General features: G+C 37.9%; 1 protein-coding gene across 2 annotated transcripts in view; it reads right to left on the bottom strand.

The window, feature by feature from the left end:
- Positions 1-20,337, bottom strand: part of pcca.L (propionyl-CoA carboxylase subunit alpha L homeolog) — a 261,425-nt gene that overhangs the window by 196,280 nt on the left and 44,808 nt on the right. For both annotated transcript variants that reach the window (XM_041582406.1, XM_041582407.1), the window contains exons 5-6: positions 10,685-10,798; positions 10,043-10,096 (exon numbers count right to left, since the gene is read on the bottom strand). In XM_041582406.1, coding sequence (XP_041438340.1) covers positions 10,043-10,096; positions 10,685-10,798 — 168 coding nt within the window. The remainder of the gene's footprint in view (positions 1-10,042; positions 10,097-10,684; positions 10,799-20,337) is intronic.

Consider the following 20,337-nt stretch of genomic DNA (forward strand, 5'->3'; position numbering starts at 1 on the left):
TCAGGACCACTCTAAGATATATGCCATACCATGACACAGTGCTGGTGCCCCATTAGCATTTTGTATAAAGTGTGAACAGGTGAACAATGTGGGCAGTTTCAGTCTGGGTCTCGGGTCTGAACAGTACAGGGATTTAGGATGTGAACAATGAGTTGTCACAACTGCGAACAATGCAGGGGATCACAGGTGTGAACAATACAGGGGATTAGTCTGAATTTGAGGATTAAACAATGTAGGGGACAGTTTATCTCTGTAGTGAAACCATTTAGGGTAAAAACAAAAAAACGCTGAGGCAGTACGGGGATATAGTCGCGCAAAAGACGTGGCGATAAATCGACAGGCGACAAAATCTCCCCGAATCTCCTCGTCTGGCCTTACCCTTAAAGTTTACACATGGTAAGAAAACAAAGCAGGTAGGTGGGGGGCCACAAAAGGGGGGGTCGTGGCCGCCAGTTGGACAGCCCTGATATAGGCCATAGGGGATGGTCTATAGCATTTTCCAGCTACAGCAGTCTTATACAACATAGGATATGAACCCGTTTATCTCCTATCAACTTTCCTCCTAGAAAGTGGAACAGCAGCCATTTATCCAGGTGTGTTTCTGCCATAAGATGATAACCTCACTTCAGACAGCACTCCTGCTGGGGCAGCTAGCAACCACCTCAAGGACAAGCTACATGTGCAGGACAAAAATACAACCTTCCTTTCCTGTTTCAAACAGGAGGTTTAACATTTGTTTCAAAAGCATAGCTACCATATGTTCAAGACTTTCCTTCCAAATAGAAGGTGCCCAGAAAGACTAATAAGTTACTCAAGTTATGGTATTCTTAAAATGCAGGAGAGCCCACTTTAAGTATGTAAAGATGTGTTGCCTGGTCACTTCCGAAGCCCTGTAACAACTTACTGTGGTGTTTCCCTTTAAATTCAAGTGAAAATGCTCTACATTTGTATTCTTTATTCATAATTAGTTTGCAACTATGAACAAACAAAGCATGGCTTCATTAATTCCTGGACAGCATGGATAAGAATTTCTGAAACTGTAATTGAGGACTTCCAGGGTGATCCTTTGGAATACACTTAATTTGTGAACCTCCTCAAATTTCAAACAATATAATTTGTCAATACATATGCATGTATCCTACATTACTTTTTTCTTACTATATATATATATATATATATATATATATATATATATATATATATATATATATATATATATATATATATATATATATATATATATATATATATATATATATAATGTTCAAAGTGGACCAGCACACCGAAGTTTTCAATCAAAGAGTTTTATTTTAACATCACTCATGTGTCCAACGTTTCAGCCCACATTAGGGCCTTTATCAAGGAGTGCAGGTACTTTGTGAATGTATATATATATATATATATATATATATATATATATATATATATATATATATATATATATATATATATATATATATATATATATATATATATATATATATATATATATATATTTCACAGTGGGCTTCGGCACAGTACAAAGCTTTGGTAGGCTCGAACAGTTATGAGAAAAATGTGCTATGTGAGTAAACGTGTAAATCGCAACTGAACCTATCAGAGTATGAGATAGTGTGAGAATGTATAGGGACACCACAGGGTTCTTAATGCACATACACATCTGTATTTAGTAGAAAATATAAAGACAACACATTTGAAATCTGTATTACTTGTATGATTATTTTACTCCATTTCCTATTAATATATTCATATCCCTGTTTCAATATCTGTATGTTGTTGTGCTATGATGATGTTGTTGTGCTATGATGATGTTGTTAAAAATGAATATTTCAACAGGCTGCTGAGGACTGCAATCCTTACCATAGCAATGAGAAGAAAAAATATCAATAATATATATATATATATATATATATATATATATATATATATATATATATATATATATATATATATGCTGTTAATAATTCCCATGGTTTAGTGATGTATCTGAAAGTATTCTTTATATTATAGCAAGCAGAAAACAAATTTTAAAACCTTTGGTAGCTGATCAAAGCTGTCAAAGAGAAGAAGAAAGATGAGAAAATATTTGTGGAGATGTCAACTACTGTAATCTTAACCATGGGCTGTAATTGCCCTATCAAGTCCCTTTGTTTCTCCAGAACACTTTGCATAACAATCAGTCTTAGCCTCACAGCTAGAAGGGCAATACTTGTCAACCTTCCTCTGAGTTTTATAAACTGCATTTTTACACAAACAGCAGAATGAGGGGTTAAAAAAAAAACTGTTTATTTAGACCAAAGCAGTAAAGTCAAAGCAGGAAAGGTCTACATGTGACAGTGTCACAGATTTTTGTATTTCTTTTTTACTTATTTAATCATCACAAACATAATGCAACTATACAAGAATAGCCATAAATGAAATATGTTAACAGCAACTTATCACTATCACAGAGATCAATTTGAACAAAGTCAGATCCTACATCTTTTAACTTGTTCATGTGCTTTCAATCATTAGACATATTTGTCTTGTAGACTCTTACAAATAATGGTTTGCTCTGGATTTAGCCTGATAATTCGATAAAGTCAGGGTTTTCAGGCAAAAACCTGAAAAAATCAAGCGAAAAACTTCAGAAAGAAGCATCCGATTCGGATCTTCGCTTGATTTTATCAGGTTTTTTGCCGATCCAATTTATTTAAGTTATTTCATTAATAAATAAGACAATTCGAGGATGGGGGTTTGGTCAAGCTTTTTCATTTAAATTATGAGATAAATTCTGATTTTAGTAAATAACGCCCGAATTGTATTAGCAGTAAGAAATATTCAGTGTACAAATTCATTTGCATAGCAATGTAGAAATACAAAGTGGCAAGGAAGGCCATTATACACTAAGTTTTTAAATTGTAAGCCAACAAAATTAAGAGAGAAGCAACAGGGAAAATTATCGAAGAGGATGTCATGCTAAGTGGATTGTGAAATGTTATGAGCGACAGAAAAAAATATTTCCAATTAAACAGATTTGCATATCACACACTGTGCTTCAATATGGTGCTGTGGGGATCTGTGTAACAATAGCTTTAGATAATGTCCAGTCCATAACTAAACCCTGGCAATCATCAAATTACTTCTGCCTCCCTTCACATTTAGCAATGCATTCATAGATAAAGTTTACTACTTGGGTTTCTTTGATGTTGAAGAGTTACATTTAGCTATTGAGATTGTTGAATGCTGTCAGCATTTCATGCACCTTAAACAAAAATCAAGTATTTATTAATTACAGGGGGGAGGGTGACATCTTCTTTGTGGTGTTCTGTTTTGTTTTATGGTGACCTTCAATCCACCCAGCTCTGCAAAGACTTGATTCACAAGCAACGCAAGACTTTATTTAAGCATTCCCCTTCTCGGTCTCTTTGCTTTATTTGGTCTACAACTATTCTACATTACATCTTCAGGGACCTTTGCTAAATTTAGCAAATTTCACTATACAACGGCACTAAACAAAAATGTCACATACTTCGAAAAGCTTTATAAAGAGGTTATCATATATTAGACTTAATGCTTACAATATATAGAAAGATTCAGATTGATTTCAGCAGCTCTGCACAAGTAACTACCTACCGATTTTAACAAAAATAGGGCTTACCTACCTATATTCACTGTGCAAACCAATCGGCCCTGCGCAAAGTTTATAAATGAGCCCCACTAAGTAACAATTACAGAAGCTGCATAAAAGTAATTTGAATCAAGGAGGAAACTTTCCACTCATTTAATCCTTATTAAGACTGTAGCTGGTAAAGTAACCAACCAACATACCCTAACAAAGTTTCTACAGAATATTCTCCAATAGAGATCCAGGTTAGTGGGGATGTTCTGATTAACTAAGCTCTTTGGTTAAACATCCTAATTCATATTCAGGTTCCCATTCATCTGAACTAGCCTAAGCAGGACACTTTTCTGAGCAAGCTTGTAAATTGGTCAGTAAAGTTGATTTATATGTGAATGGAAAGTGTCTGCTAGCAGGATATAATGTATTGCAATAATATATCACAGGACAATACAATTGAAATTCAGTAACAGCGTTATTGGGGAAGTACAAATGTGGCAGATTTTGAGGTTGTGTTTTTGTGCCAAATATGTGAATGTGTTTTTTCATGGAAAGTGGCTAAGGCAATTTCTGACCATACCAGTACTGACACTTTTTACCTCAAAAATGTGAATATCTGGGCTACAAAGCAGAAGTGCTCTTCACATTTCACATTCACGACAACGGTAGGTGGCAGAGGGCTAATCTGAGTGTGGAACATTTGTAATGGGCAAATGGGGGCATTCATCACTTAATATATTTCACTCTGTGCACGTCTTGTATACCTAGCAGAATTTTATAGCACACATGGCTGCTAGATGAATATGATGTATGTTACAAGTGTAATTGACAGATTAACCAAGGGGTATCATCACTACACAGCGAGGGACCAAAAGTGGTGGCTTTTCACTTTTATGTGCCACAAAGCTCTAGCTTTACAGAATTTATTAGAGCATTTTCAGAAATTACTGGTGCCATTAGGAATTACCCATTCAAGTCATGGGGGTGGGATTTGGGCACTATGTGGACGACAAGTGTCCTGTGTGACATCAGCATGGTTTGTGTCTTAGCACATATAAAATGAAATCTTGACAGTTGTTGGAAATTCTAACAACAAAGATATTCTTGGGTGTTTTTTTTCACACTTTAGATGTGTTAAAGACTTGTTAAAGGGGTTGTTCAACTTTGAGTTAACTTTTAGTATTATGTAGAGAGTGATATTCTGAGGCAATTGCAATTGACTTTAATTTTTCATTATTTGTTGTTTTTAAAGAAGAAGGAAAGCTACAGAGAGTTTATTGCCAATAGATTAGCCACAATAGTGCAAGCTATAACACTGTATTTATTATGTAGAATGCTTTACCATAACCGAGTAAACAGCTCTAGACACTGTCTGTGTTAGTTTAGGATAGCAGCTGCCATATTATCTTGGTGTGACCTCACTTCCTGCCAGAGTCTTTCCCTGCTCACTCATAGCTCTGGGCTCAGATTACACCAGGGAGGGGAGGGGAGGAGGGAGGGGGAGAAGAGCAAACTGAGCATGCTCATGCCCTACCCTGGAGGTTTTAGCTGAAAACAGGAAGTCTAAAGGTGCCCATACACTGAGAGATCCGCTCGTTTGGCAATGTCGCCAAACGAGCAGATCTCCCTCCGATATGCCCACCTTGAGGTGGGCAATATCAGGCTGATCTGATCGTGGGCCCTAGGGCCCAACGATCGGATCCTAATGATGCCTAACGGGCGGTCGGATCGCGGGACCGGATCAACGAATAGCTGCGGCCGCGATCCGACGGGATTTCGACTTTCGGACAGATCTCGATCGGTGAAGCCCGTCGGGGGGCCCCATACACGGGCCAATAAGCTGCCGACACGGTCTGTCGGCAGCTTTTATCGGCCGTGTATTGCCACCTTAATACAGAAGCCCATGTGTACAAAATAGAAGGAAAGAAATGCAGTGTTTGTTTTGACAGAGGGCTTTGAGCAGCATTACTTTGAGGGTTTACTGGTGTATTTATATAGGCTTTTCTGAAAAAGCTTAGTTTTCCTTTCCTTCGCATTTAAGTTATTTAGCTTTTTATTCAGCAGCTCTCCAGTTTGCAATTTCAGTGATCTGGTTGCTAGGGTCCAAATGACCCTATCAACCATGCACTGAATTGAATTAGAGACTAAAATATGAATAGGAGAGGGCCAGAATAGCAAGACCAGGAATAAAAATTATCAATAACAATAAATATGCGGCCATACAGAGCATTTGTTTTTTAGATGGGGTCAGTGGAAAAAAAGCTGGAAAGAGTTAGAAAAATAAGGCAAATAATAAAAACTATAACAAAAATAAACAATGAAGGTCAATTGAAATGTTGCTTAGAATTGGTTACTCTAGAACAGGGGTAGGCAACCTGAGGCTCCGGAGCCTCATGCGGCTCTTTATCCTGCTTGCTGCGGCTCGGTCTTGTGGCTTTGGCTATACCTCTATACTGCCGTCGCACCTGCTGGCGGCTGCTTGAGTGTGTGACCGGGGTAAGTTAACGGTTATATTACTGCAGTCGCACACTCAGGAAGCTACCAGCAGTTGTGAGGGCTGTATAGACGTCCCAGGAGTGACAGGCAAGACTGAGCAGCAGCAAGATGATTCATCATGGTCCTTAACGCGGTCACAAACTCAAGACAATACAGGGAAGATCAGCATTGAACTTCAGAAACAGAATTTACATTAAACAGTTGAGAACACTAGCATTTAATAGGGCTATTCAGTGTTTTATTTATTTCAAAGTAGTCCTACACATGCACACTGCACTTCTGTTTGTTTTAAAACTTTTAAAAGTTTATAATCTGTGTTATGTTTTGCGGCTCCAGACTATTTTTCTTTAGTGGAAGAGGGGGCAAAATGGCTCTTCTGATAGTAAAGGTTGCTGACCCCTGCTCTAGAACATGCTTAAAGTTAACCACCCCCTTAAGAGACATGCTAAATACTCTATTACAAAAAGGCCTGACATCTTTTCAACATTTCTCAATCGTGAAACTCAGCAAGAAAATATTCTGCAAGAATGTGAGAATTTTGACAAATTTTCCCAAAATTCATGAGACCCAGAGAGAATTAAAGCTTGAATGGAGAAGATCAGGTTTAGAAAGAAATGTTGTTTCACCAGGTGGTTGCTTCAGCCATCTGTGTAATCTTCCCACACAATCTATGATGTAGAATGGTGCCCCTATTTGAAAACTTGAAAAAAACAAAACCGATCAGCGCAATACCCAGGCGCACTCTTCTGTCCATTTCAACATTCTTAATGTCTCATGGCCACACAGACACATGCACAACTGAAGCTGGTCAGGAATCCGCTACAACTGCACATGCACCTGCATGGTCTGCGTGGACAGAAGATGGCGCCTGGGAACTCCACTGCACTGCTCTGCATTTTTAGCTCAGGTTTTCAAATAGGGGCACTTTTTTTATGCAATAGATTTAGGGAAGGGAGAGATGAGGGGGGCGTTGTAGTTAGGGGGGTTTAGTTTACCTTTTAAAGGGATCCTGTCACCGGAAAACATGTTTTTTTCAAAATGCATCAGTTAATAGTGATACTCCATCAGAATTCTGCACTGAAATCCATTTCTCAAAAGAGCAAACAAGTTTTTTTTATAGTCAATTTTGAAATCTGACATGGGGCTAGACATTATTTCAATTTCCCAGCTGCCCCTGGTCATGTGACTTGTGCCTGCACTTTAGGAGAGAAATGCTTTCTGGCAGGCTGCTGTGTTTCCTTCTCAATGTAACTGAATGTGTCTCAGTGGGACATGGGTTTTTACTATTGAGTGCTGTTCTTAGATCTACCAGGCAGCTGTTATCTTGTGTTAGGGAGCTGTTATCTGGTTACCTTCCCATTGTTCTTTTGTTTGGCTGCTGGGAGGGAAAAGGGAGGGGGAGATATCACTCCAACTTGCAGTACATCAGTAAAGAGTGATTGAAGTTTATCAGAGCACAAGTCACATGACTCGGGCAGCTGGGAAATTGACAATGTCTAGCCCCATGTCAGATTTCAAAATTGAATTGAAAAAAAATCTGTTTGCTCTTTTGAGAAATGGATTTCAGTGCAGAATTCTGATGGAGCAGCACTATTAACGGATTCATTTTCAAAAAAAATTTTTCCCATGACAGTATCCCTTTAAGGTGACATCCCTAGAAGTCATTTCAATAAGCAAATAATAAACTCACGATTAAAGAGGGACAGACAGAATAGGATAATCCAACCTGTTATTCACCAACATTTTTTCCATCTTTGTCTTTATTAAAATGTAAAACATGTGATTCAATATGAGGCATACTTAAAAAATCTGCACAACAGACAAAATACTGAATATAATTTACATAATTATGCTCTACTCTAGATACTTCCATGTGCAGAGTTTTTTGGCAAAGGTAAAAAATGAAAGAAAAAAGGTGCGAAATACTGCTCTAAATTAAGAATTTTCCATTCACAAATAGCATAATTTTCTTTAAATCATTATAACTATAATGAAGAAGTCAGCCCAAGTGGGATTACATGCTAACCAAGCACACCACGTGTTAATTGAAGACAAAGCCCAGCTTCCGTCTCATTATGTCTCTAATGTATTTGGTTTGCCTTCTGACTTCAAGAATACTGCACTGATTCGGGTTGGGGCTTATGATCCGGGATCCAAAAACGTGTTCACCCACACAGATAGAAAACTACAAAGCACATAACATTTTCATATTTTAGTTCTACAAAGCACATTCAAGTTTCATATTTTAGTTCTACAATATAACAGTTCTAAAGCAGGTGATAACAATTTCAGTGAGTCAAAATTTTAAAGTCTTTAGGCATATGACCTGTGCATTGATCAATGCAGAAATTTCCATTTTTACAAGTTTTCCTGGTCCAGGAGGTAAAGGTGAGCCATTGATTAACTAAATCAAAATGACACAAGGGTATGTTGGAATATAATGATACGAAAAGGACCTTGTACATTATTAGTCAAGGGTTAGACTAATACCAAGAGACAGGCAGCTATGCTTCTTATCCAGAGGGATAAAAGAATACCACTTGTCACCTGCTCAATCTCCCCACCCCTGATCTAATCCACCCACCCCATTCCTGGAGTTCCCCACCACACAAGGTGGCAACCCTACAGGAAAAACATTGGCATTACTATACTGTGTAGAGGCCCCGGCCCTGTCAATTATTTAAAAAGATGCACAATAGTGATGTGTGGGTCAAGTTTACCTTAACCTGTACCCGACCCTAACCTGAACCAGGCCTGGCCTTCTCTGTCCCCTCTATTTATGGATGTGCGCCCGACCAGGGCAGGTACAAGTCTATAAATTCAGGGAACGGAATCCGGAAGCCAGCAGTGTGAGGTAGGGAGAGCAGAAGGGAGCCACCCTAAGGCTTTTTGCAGAAGGCGGCCCAAACTGCAGTTCTGTGTGTTACAGGCTGGTCCAGACATCACTAATGCACAAGCCTGTGATTAAAGATCAGCTACTTTAGTCTCTCTTGGGTGAAAACAAAATTGGCATGCTTTACAATTACGTTTACATTAAACAGGGGTGTATTTTAACTCAAAGCTACCATTAATAGAAGATTTAGCACATTTGTTTGGTCAAAAACAACTTTTACAATATATACCAACAAATCAAATTATTATTAACAAGTGGAGGCCTGTTTATCAAATGTAAACAGGCCTCCAAATAGCCTATCAAATGGATTTTAGTGATTTTATAGTGCAGCTCTCAATGAATACTATAGGACCACAACAACTTTTACTGGGTGAAGTTTTGTATTAGTGGTTCTCGTGGTTTTTACACTTAATAAATCTCACATTTAAAAAAAATAAATAAATAGGAAAACCACAAATTCTTAGAGATTTGTGGGCCAAAAACAAATTTGACTGTTAGTATGTGGGCCCCATAGTTTTTATCACTGTTTTGGAGCAATCACACCTTATTACATTCAACACTTCTAAGCAAACTTGAATTCAGCCTCAGAATTTAGCCTTACAACTAAATGAAAGCGGACTTCATTTAAAGTAACTATTTATAAATGTGATATATGGAAATGCATTGTAAACAGAATTTTCAATAAGGTGTTTTTGTGATTACATAGTCATGATTATACATTTTACCAAAAATAGCATTTCCAAAACTAGCAAAATTCTTCAATAGTATTAAAAAACAAAAATACTTTATACTATAAAATAAATAAGATTTTCAATCTTTACAAAAAATATGATCTGGTATTATGACAAACTGCTAGAAAATTGTTTTGATTTTATTATTAGAACAATATACAGTAATGAGGCCAGGTTAAGCTCCAAATGGGCCATAACAACAGTGCTTTTTAGCCAGGAGCATAATCAGACACCTTTCACTGATGAATGCATCTACAACACCCTGCTATGCTAGTGCGTTTGCTAAAGATTCATTACCAATCACAAAAGAACTCAACTTACCAGACGGCGGGCAAATTCTTTGTTTTCAGAAAGGAAACCATATCCTGGGTGAACCTAAAAAATAAAAACAGAGGGTGTTATCACAATAAGCGCTTACTCAATTCTTCATTTATGTTATTTAACCCTAAAGTACTAGACAGGAGTTTACATCGTGAATTAGCTTAAGTACAGACAAACCAGGATAAAAAGCAATATAACAATCACACACAATAAATCATTAAATGAATAATTTATAAACAGGATAATTTTTAATACTTGAATTAAATATCATAATATCGTCAAAGAATTGAATAAGAGATTCAATGTATAAGAAAAGGATGAATTCAGCAGCAGAAAAAAAGAGTTAAACATAATTGGGATTTTTTCTCCTTTAGTATATCTGGGAATGAACTGAAGCTGCTCCCTGGTGTGAATTTTGAATCCAACACCACCTGCAGGAACTGCCACTAGCCCTGCCAGATGCTTTAAAGCCTTTGATTTCCAGTAAAGATTTCGGCCACATTTAACTCATGTGACACAAACCAAATGTACAAAAAAATTCAACCCTTTTCTATTACTCCTCCTTTTTTTGGTTGAAAACAAATTCTTTCTTTCCTGTCTTCTATATCTGAAACAGCAGCAGAAAGATTCATTCAGACTCACAGCTTGTGCCCCGGTGTGCTTAATGGCATCCATGATGGCATCCATGTTGAGGTAGCTTTTGCTTGTGGGAGCTGGGCCAACACAGACTGCTTCATCGGCCATTTTCACATGAACCTGAAGAGGCACAAATGCTGTATTAACAGATGCTCAAAGCAAAAGTAATTACCATCATCTTATGACATGGTTAGGAAGTTGGCAAATGTAATTGTTTTACAGATAAGGAGCATGTTTTTACCCATTATTAACGTGGACTGAAATCACAAGCATAAACAACTTCGAGCCAAGGATCTGGAGCAAAAATACAGCAAATCTGTTACTGCTTAAAACAGTAAAGCGTTTTGACATCATAAAATGGTAAACCAAATATTGTTTATGCACATTTCTGGCTTAGAAATAAAGTCTGAAAGGCACACATGAAATAATGAAATTTAACGCTATATCTTCCATTATAGATAAAATATTCAAACAGACCGATTACTAAACAGAATTTATATTTATCCAACACAACGGTTATAAGACTATCCTTAAATGACCTATAATATAAAATATAATATATCCAGAAACCAATAATCCAGAATACTTTTAATTAGGGGAAGCCCATCTCCCATAGACTACATTTTAATCAAATATTTCACATTTTTTAAAAAAAAAATTTTTCTTTCTCTGTAATAATAAAGCAGTACCTTATACTTGGTCCCAGTGGAGTAACTAGATATTATTGGGTCCCACAGCAATCATGGAGTCCTAAAAATGGCTGTAACATTGGCAGGTTTGCCTGCGCTTAGTGGCTGAAGAATACGGCATAACTGGTAACATAGATGCAAGAACTGCAATCCCAGTACAGTACAATTAAAATTTCTTATCCCCTCTTTGCCTTTCTTGTCAACCTTTATAAGACCATTCAAACTCTAGCAAGTCTACTCAATGATCTCTGTGGTTTCTGCTGACAGAAGACTGTCCTTCTCCTAAACACCCTGTTATTAAGGTGCAGTTTTTCTTCTCTCACTATGGCATTATGCAAGTCTCTGACCCCCTGACAACTTCTTTTTTTTTGTTACTATTATTAATTATGTTTCCATTTAAAGGAAAAACAATTTAAGTTATGTAGATACTTTGCAAATGTTATTTACATCTAATATTCACTATACACACAAAGCACCAGTTCTGCAACAAACTATAACTGCATTTGTCTTTTTAATAATCAGAACAAGCCTACTTATAAAAGATGACAAAAAGAATACACAGAATTAACAGTACAAAAAACAATATTTTATTTTCAGTCATTTGGATTACATGAATAATTATAACATTCTTATTACTATGCTCTTTTTTTCATTCCTGCTGTTTTTTTAAGTGTTTCAAAAATCCTAATGAAACCACTAATGACTAATGAAGAGGCAGCATGATATACTAACAATTGCTGAACTCACTTGTTTAGTTCTCATACAGACATGTGCCAACATGTTCTAATCGTCCTAATGCATTTCATCCCTATAGCTAACACAAGCTCCTTGATTAGGCCCCAACTCCCAGATGGAGTCATCCCTAGCACCAAATAATCTCCATGAGTCTCCTGTACCAGAACCAGAAGCCTTCAATTACATGGACCGCCAGAGACACCTTAATCCTAACTTTTCTCTTACAAAAATAATAATAGTAAAATAAAATAACTGATATTTTTGGTTTTACTATTTTGGATAAATAGAAAAACACTGTATGTATTATTTACAAATTAAAACTATGGTTAAAAATGCTCGAAGTTGCTGGAACCAAACACATGAACAGCAATGCTAATTGTGAGATATGCTAACAGAGTTCCAAATTAAATCTCCCACTGCATAACCAGTCCTGGCCTGTCTTTCAGTGCCTGAATATTAAATGATCTAAGGAATTCTGAATGCATACATCTAATAAAGGATTTTTGTAAGCAAGCAGTCACACAAGCAAAGTAAATTAAGATACCCATTAACTAGAACAGCGGGAGCAAAATACTAGTACTCAACAATAGTTAAAGTAGCATAAAACAGGTATAATAAGTGATGGGAGAGTAAAAAAGTAAAAAGAGAAAAGAGGCAAAAGGTGTTTGATTGAAAGGAAGAAGATAACACAAGACTATAAAGAAGGAGGAAAAAAAAAAAAGAGTGGGTGGAAGAAAAGGGGAGAGTAAAATAGAAAGGAGGAAAGAGAAAAAGAGGGATGGGGGAGGCTATATATGGGGGATTTGTAGAAGGGAGAGAAAGTAGAGGTAAGACTGAAAAACAACAAGTACAAAAATTTTAGGTAATCAAACGGATAAAAGAAACGTATAGAAAAGGGACGGTAAAAGCAGAAACACAAAGATTTGTTGAAAAAGTTGAAATTGGAGCAGAAAACAGGAAACATGAGAAGGGCTGATTTTTAACTGTACTTTACCGGAGAGGCATTATTTGCTTAGCTTAGATGCAGATGTTGTTTTGTATCATACTGAAGTTAGCTTGATATATTGGTCTTTAGATGCCGAGATCACACTTGCCTGGTGTTGCGTTGGATGAAAATTACTGGTTTCTGAAAATCCCTCCAGTGTGCATTACACTGCTCTCATAGAAGCTCTTAATTAACTGCATCTGGTGCTGGTATAGGTTTTAGTACTCAGTGGAACAAACCGCTATATAAAGCTTCCCTAACACTTACACACAGCAGTAAAATATATCTTAATGTGAAAAAGTATTCTTCAAGCAGTAGCGTCAATAGCATGTAAACAACCATAATAATTAACTTTGCAGGATCATTTATTAAAATACCAGCACAATTCATACTGTTGCTTATTATATATCTTCTAATAAATTTGAAACAACTGAAAATGTGTATGAATAAGGTATCAAAATAAATGCTGATTACCTATAAGAACTTCTTAAATTGTTTAAACTAATTTATTTCAATTGTATACAATATGTTCTTTTTACTTCAATAAATTTTTATTGTTCATCACAACAATAGTGTACAGTCAATTACTGCTATCAGAAAACACAAAGCAGCATGCCAAAATGTACATACAATAAGTAATGAGACATACATCATCTGTAAACGAACATTTGTTGTGCGAACCAAGGTTTGTACTTCCGTAAATGAACATACGGGGTACAAAAGCATCATTTTATAAAAAGAAAACAAAAAATAAACAAAAACAAAAAAATAATGTAGGGACCCCTACTGGGTAATCTGCCCTGCAGCTTTAAGGCTCCCACCTTTTTTTCTTAGAGTGATCTGCCAGGAGAGAATGACACTCCCCTGCTACACTGCTATATAGTGTGTGTAGGGAGTGGCCACTTCCTCTTTGGCCTGTGGATGGTGATCCAGCTGGGTGTGCTCAGGGGAGCCTGGGCACAGCTAGGCCCAGAAAGGCCCATGTGCTTTGGAAGAAGAAGTCGGGGACCAGGTAACCCCGTGAATGAGGAATAGTTGCACTAGGGCAGACTTGTCATAGTCTCTCTAGGAGAGAAAGGCAGAGAGGTGAGAGAGAAAGAGCAGCTGAAGCTCCAACAAGGATTTACAGTAAGGGAGTAGCTTCCCAGAGGCTTTATGTGTTGCCTCCAGTCAGGGACCTCAGTGAAGAGGGACTGTAGGGTAGAAGCTGCTTTCCTGACAACTTCCAGGAGGGAATGTGTGAATACTGCAAATGCCTAATGGAGACCTTTCCTCTGTGAGAAATGCCTAATGGCTGCAGCTCTGTGTGAGAAATGTGCTATTGCCTCAGCTCCTGCGTGAGTACTAAACCTGTGGTCACTTGCCTTGTGCATAGTTAAATAAACCGTTTTCTGTTTTATTGCAAGAACCTCCTGGCGCCCATCTTTTGTTGTATGCACAGTAGCCTGGGGGGATGTAGTTGCACTACACCATAGAGGGAACACTTCCACATGGCGAAGGCCCTGACCCTGTTGTGTGAAGTCGCGTGTAACCCATGCTTCTACTGCTAGCTGGACAGTTTAACTATTTGTGTGCTATGCAGCCCAAATAGGTGTTACATTTGGCTGCCCAACGTGGGGCTCGATTCCCTAAAACCAGGCTGTGCATTGTTTTGTTCGAATCGTACGAATGGATGTACGAATTTGTCGGAGTGTACGAATGGATCGTACGAATTTTTCGAAGTGGATAAACGGAACGTACGAATTCTTCGAATCGTATGATTTTCCTTTAAAGTATTTGGCCGTGGGTTCGGGCTTGGAGGTTCGCCCCGAATTTCACGAAGGCCTGCGGATGTCAGTTGGATGGGAGGAAGATGGATGTCCCGGATGGAGCCATTTCCTGCTCATGTGTGATCCCGGATCATGGATATGGAAGAGGAGAACCTGGAGGATGGATTCTTCTGTTTGCTACAGCTCTTCTATGGACTCCTGCAGAGTGAGATGCCTAGAGTGCTGCTTGCTTGTTTTTTTGTGGCTGGAAGGACTGCTGGACTAAGTGGGTTCTAATTCAGGACTATTGATCCCCACCACCATTTCTTCTGCCTTCACCTACTCGCTGAGTAGTGTTTCTGCACCCAAGGACTGGCCTGTGTGGACCCTTGGGAGGGGGAGAAGTATTTTTGCTGATGTGTAATAAAGTTGACCAACTGCAATGTTTATTATGCAATTGAAAATGTTTGATACAGTATTGTGCATGCTGTGTTTCCTTTACAGTGACCATTGTTACCAGGTATGCCTTAGGAGAGGATACCAGAAGTGGATGTGATGGTACTGTAAGTTGATATATGTTGGGGATGTTTAAACCATTGTCGGGACGAAATGGGTTTTTCCCCCGGGTGTATGTAGGGACCCCTACTGGGTAATCTGCCCTGCAGCTTTAAGGCCCCCACCTTTTTTTCTTAGAGTGATCTGCCAGGAGAGAATGACACTCCCCTGCTACACTGCTATATAGTGTGTGTAGGGAGTGGCCACTTCCTCTTTGGCCTGTGGATGGTGATCCAGCTGGGTGTGCTCAGGGGAGCCTGGGCACAGCTAGGCCCAGAAAGGCCCATGTGCTTTGGAAGAAGAAGTCGGGGACCAGGTAACCCCGTGAATGAGGAATAGTTGCACTAGGGCAGACTTGTCATAGTCTCTCTAGGAGAGAAAGGCAGAGAGGTGAGAGAGAAAGAGCAGCTGAAGCTCCAACAAGGATTTACAGTAAGGGAGTAGCTTCCCAGAGGCTTTATGTGTTGCCTCCAGTCAGGGACCTCAGTGAAGAGGGACTGTAGGGTAGAAGCTGCTTTCCTGACAACTTCCAGGAGGGAATGTGTGAATACTGCAAATGCCTAATGGAGACCTTTCCTCTGTGAGAAATGCCTAATGGCTGCAGCTCTGTGTGAGAAATGTGCTATTGCCTCAGCTCCTGCGTGAGTACTAAACCTGTGGTCACTTGCCTTGTGCATAGTTAAATAAACCGTTTTCTGTTTTATTGCAAGAACCTCCTGGCGCCCATCTTTTGTTGTATGCACAGTAGCCTGGGGGGATGTAGTTGCACTACACCATAGAGGGAACACTTCCACATGGCGAAGGCCCTGACCCTGTTGTGTGAAGTCGCGTGTAACCCATGCTTCTACTGCTAGCTGGACAGTTTAACTATTTGTGTGCTATGCAGCCCAAATAGGTGTTACAATAATAAAACAAAAAAATATACCTCTCCTGCACCGAGACCAAATATACCCTAAGAAGGCTACAGGGAAAAAAAGGATAACGGGAGCATCAGTCCCAAATCTATACTCAATCCACGGGTTCCAGGTTAACAGAAACTTCTGATGGGTATCTAATAGAACACTAGTCATTTTTTCTTGGGACATAATCCAATCAACTCTGGACTTAACCGGGGTTATAGGAATTTGCCTCTGTTTCCAGGCTCCCGCTAAGGTCCTCTTAGCAGCTAACATTATGAACGAGAACAGGCGAAACTGAGCATTGGTGAGCTCTTGGGGTTTAACGTTAAGTAGGGCTATTGCCGGGTCTCTAGGCAAGGAAACCTCAAAAACAGAATAAATCATGTTAAAGACCCTAATCCAAAACCTTCGGGCACCCGAACAGGTCCACCATATATGAAACATCGTGCCCATTTCCCCACAGCCTCTGAAACACCGGGGATCTGCAGTGGGGGAAAATTTCGCTATACGCGCTGGGACTAGGTACCACCTAAAAAGTACCTTATAATTGGCTTCCTGCAAGGAGATGTTATTAGAAGACCTCTTAGTTGTGGACCAGACTCGCTCCCACTGTTCTAGAGATAATTCTTTAGATAGGTCCCTATGCCAAGCCTGTATATAGGGTAGCTCCAGAGGCTGGTGGGATTCAAAAAACCTACTATAGAGGCATGACACCGATTTGCACAATCTAGGGGAGTGAAGACACCACCTTTCAAAAAAGGTCATGGGAACATTCATGTTTTCCCCATGGCTCCATTGAAACCGTATAAAGTGGAGGATTTGTTGCAACCGAAAACTTTCACTAGTTGGAACAGAAAACTTATCACGAACCTGCTGAAGGGAAAGTGGGCCCAAGGAAGAGCATAATTGACCCATAGCCCAAATTCCATGGTCCAACCACCACCGGAAACGTGAGGCCTGTAGGCCTGGGGTAAATTGAGGGTTACCAAATATAGGAGCTGCAGGGCAAAAGGGGGAGCTCAAATGTAATTTCTTGTTGGAAATATCCCAGATTTTCAAAGTTTGCTGGAGACAGCTCATCAACGAACTGAGATTGACAATAAAGAAAAATAATTATTGAATTGATTGATTATATATATATATATATATATATATATATATATATATATATATATATATATATATATATATATATATATATATATATATATATATAAAGTATGCAGGCAGACTATTCTACATTTAAGGGCAGATTTATTAAGTTCGAGTTGTTTTTTTCAAGTTTTTGAGTTATATTTTTTTGGTCAAAACTCACATTTTAAAAAAACCTTGAAAATTCGAGATTTGTTATACCCCGACCCTGTGTAATACCTTGAATCTGAAAATACACCTTCTATGGTTATGGAGAAGTCACTGTCAGAGGTCCCTTGAACCAGTTAATAGCCTGCCTGTGTTCGAGTTTTTTCTGAGGGTATTGCATGAAAACATGAATGATTTGAGCGATTACAATTTTTTTTCACGAAAACTCGACCAATACAAGTTTTTGGGTCGCGGGACTAGAACTCGCAGAACCAGGTCTTTCACATTCAGGTTTTTTTAATAACATATGATTCCACAAGTTCATTTGAGGTAAGAAATACTCTAACATTTGACCTTTGATAAATAACCCCCTTGGTGTTTGGCATAGTCAAATGAAACAAAGTCTATCAATAACAGCACACTTGGTTTCCACACCTTTCATTTTTTTTCATAACTAGACCAGGTCTCGATATAGGATGCTCTGTATTGGAACAGTAATGGTTATTAAAGTGATACCGACACTAAAAAACTACTCTTCAAAATATTAATGCACATTAAAAGTTACCTATAGGTCATGTTGATCATTTTTCACTGTTTTTTTTAAGTAATTGTTACCTGAAGCTCTAAAACCTGACTGTTTTGTCAACCTGACTGCCCCTTCTCACTTGTCATGGCAGCTCCCTCATAGAGAAACATGGGGGATCAGATAAGTAATGTAAAAGCAAACTTTTATGGCAAAATTATAAATAGCATGCAAAGACAAGGTTATGATAGATACAAAAAATTTAAATTTCTGGTGTCAGTATCTCTTTAAGATGCTTTATACTGGAAACACAATCGCTGCTAAATGTGATTTTACAAATATACTGTATACTGTACTCCAGCACTCTCCTTATAAAAGTTTATCGTTAGAACAACTTCCTAAAATTTACTTTTAAATGGAGAGCTGTGCACTTTTTTTTTAATAACTTATGACCGTATAAAGACATTAAAGGCCAAGTAACATCAGGCAATCAACAATATCTGCCACATACAAGAACAAACATAGGTGGTCTTTTCTCTATAATGGCTTCTATATAAGTTTTTATTGCTGATTAACTTTGCAATAACTATGCAATTCGAGGAATTGTGATGATAAAACGAATTGTCTAAACAAGGGGATAATAAGTTCATAATTATACTTACTATAATAAATTTATCACATATGATTTTAAAGACATTAAGCAATAAAATGTGATTCTGCAAAGCATATATTACAGAGAGTGATAAATATTAAGGTACTTTATTTCAAAAAATGTACCTCAACCCTTGATGAGAAGTTGTTTAATTGATTGTGTATTCAAATGAGTGCATAAAAAGAGAGTTTTAGAAAGGTTTGTAGTTACCACTGCAATTTCAAATAATATGTGTGCATTTTAATAACATATATTTGAACCTAGGCATCTTGGGTGCCATTTGTATCACATTAGAATTGTATACAGGGCCATAAACAAAAAAAATAAGCCATCTATTTATTTCTGCAGCATAATACAAAAAAAATAGTCAACTAGACGCTTACTTCTTTCAAGAGAATGTCTAAATAACTATCTTCTAGTTAGACCAGCAGTAAACTATATGCTAACATAGGCAGCATTTTGTTGGGGTCTTCACACTTCAGTTGACACTAATGTACTCCATCTTAATTTATCTGATCATTAGCTTCCAGTTTGTTCAGCTGTAAAACTACAAACACTAATTGCTTCAACATCAAAAAGTCATAGCTGTCTACTCCATCTCCCTAGACAGCAGGGAGAAATTATCAGGGGTAAGCATGAGAATATCTTGATAAATGATGATTCACATCAATTCTCTGTCAGTCAACCACAAGAGCTAATGCAAGACACCACTCAGTCTCATTACTAGATCCTCAGGCAAAGAGTACAATACACACCAGGAACCAGATATAGAGAACAGCAGGCTTTCAAAGTTTAACATGGCAGTCAGCAAAGATTTTCACCAGTCTTCAAATGAAATACAGATTCATTTCTTTTACATATTAGAAATTGCCAAAATGCAAGCTGAATTATGTGTGAGTGTACAGAAAAGCAGGATGATAACCATTTTAAATCATAATTTTGGGGACAAATATAACAAAAAAAATATAGTTGCTAATATATACCACACGTGTATCAAACGTGTGGCTAACATGAGGAGCATAAGGAGCCCTCTACCCCTTATAAAGTCCATGTTTAGTTATACCTCTGTACAGAGGAAAGAGTTATGTTAGAGGCAAAATGAGTCACTACAGAATGTTCTCACCATCTCCTTCCATAATCTATTTTTCTGTTTTCATTTCATTTATTACTACTAAACCCAACATCCTCATGTTAAAACATAAATGGATTCAAACTGTCAAGCACAGCAGTTTTGGATTATTAGCGCTCAATGATTATTAAATTATATTATGAAACAACATACTCTTTGCTGCAAAGTTTGTGTGTTTAAGCACATTTCAGTACCTCATACAGGAATTTACAGTTCATGTTTTAGAACTCAAACCAAGGGCACTTATGCCACAAGACATGGTGAAAAATGTGCTGTAGGTGGCATTTACCTAAAATGTATCTGGAAGATCAAAACATGAGTGAAGAGAATGAGCTGTTTAAAGAAGAAGGAAAGGCTAAAATTAAGTAAGCTTTATCATAAAGGTCTATATAAATACACTAGTAAACACTCAAAGTAGTGCTGCTACACGTCCTCTGTCAAAAGA

This window comes from Xenopus laevis, chromosome 2L, assembly GCF_017654675.1.
Source record: "Xenopus laevis strain J_2021 chromosome 2L, Xenopus_laevis_v10.1, whole genome shotgun sequence".
Lineage (NCBI taxonomy): Eukaryota > Metazoa > Chordata > Amphibia > Anura > Pipidae > Xenopus > Xenopus laevis.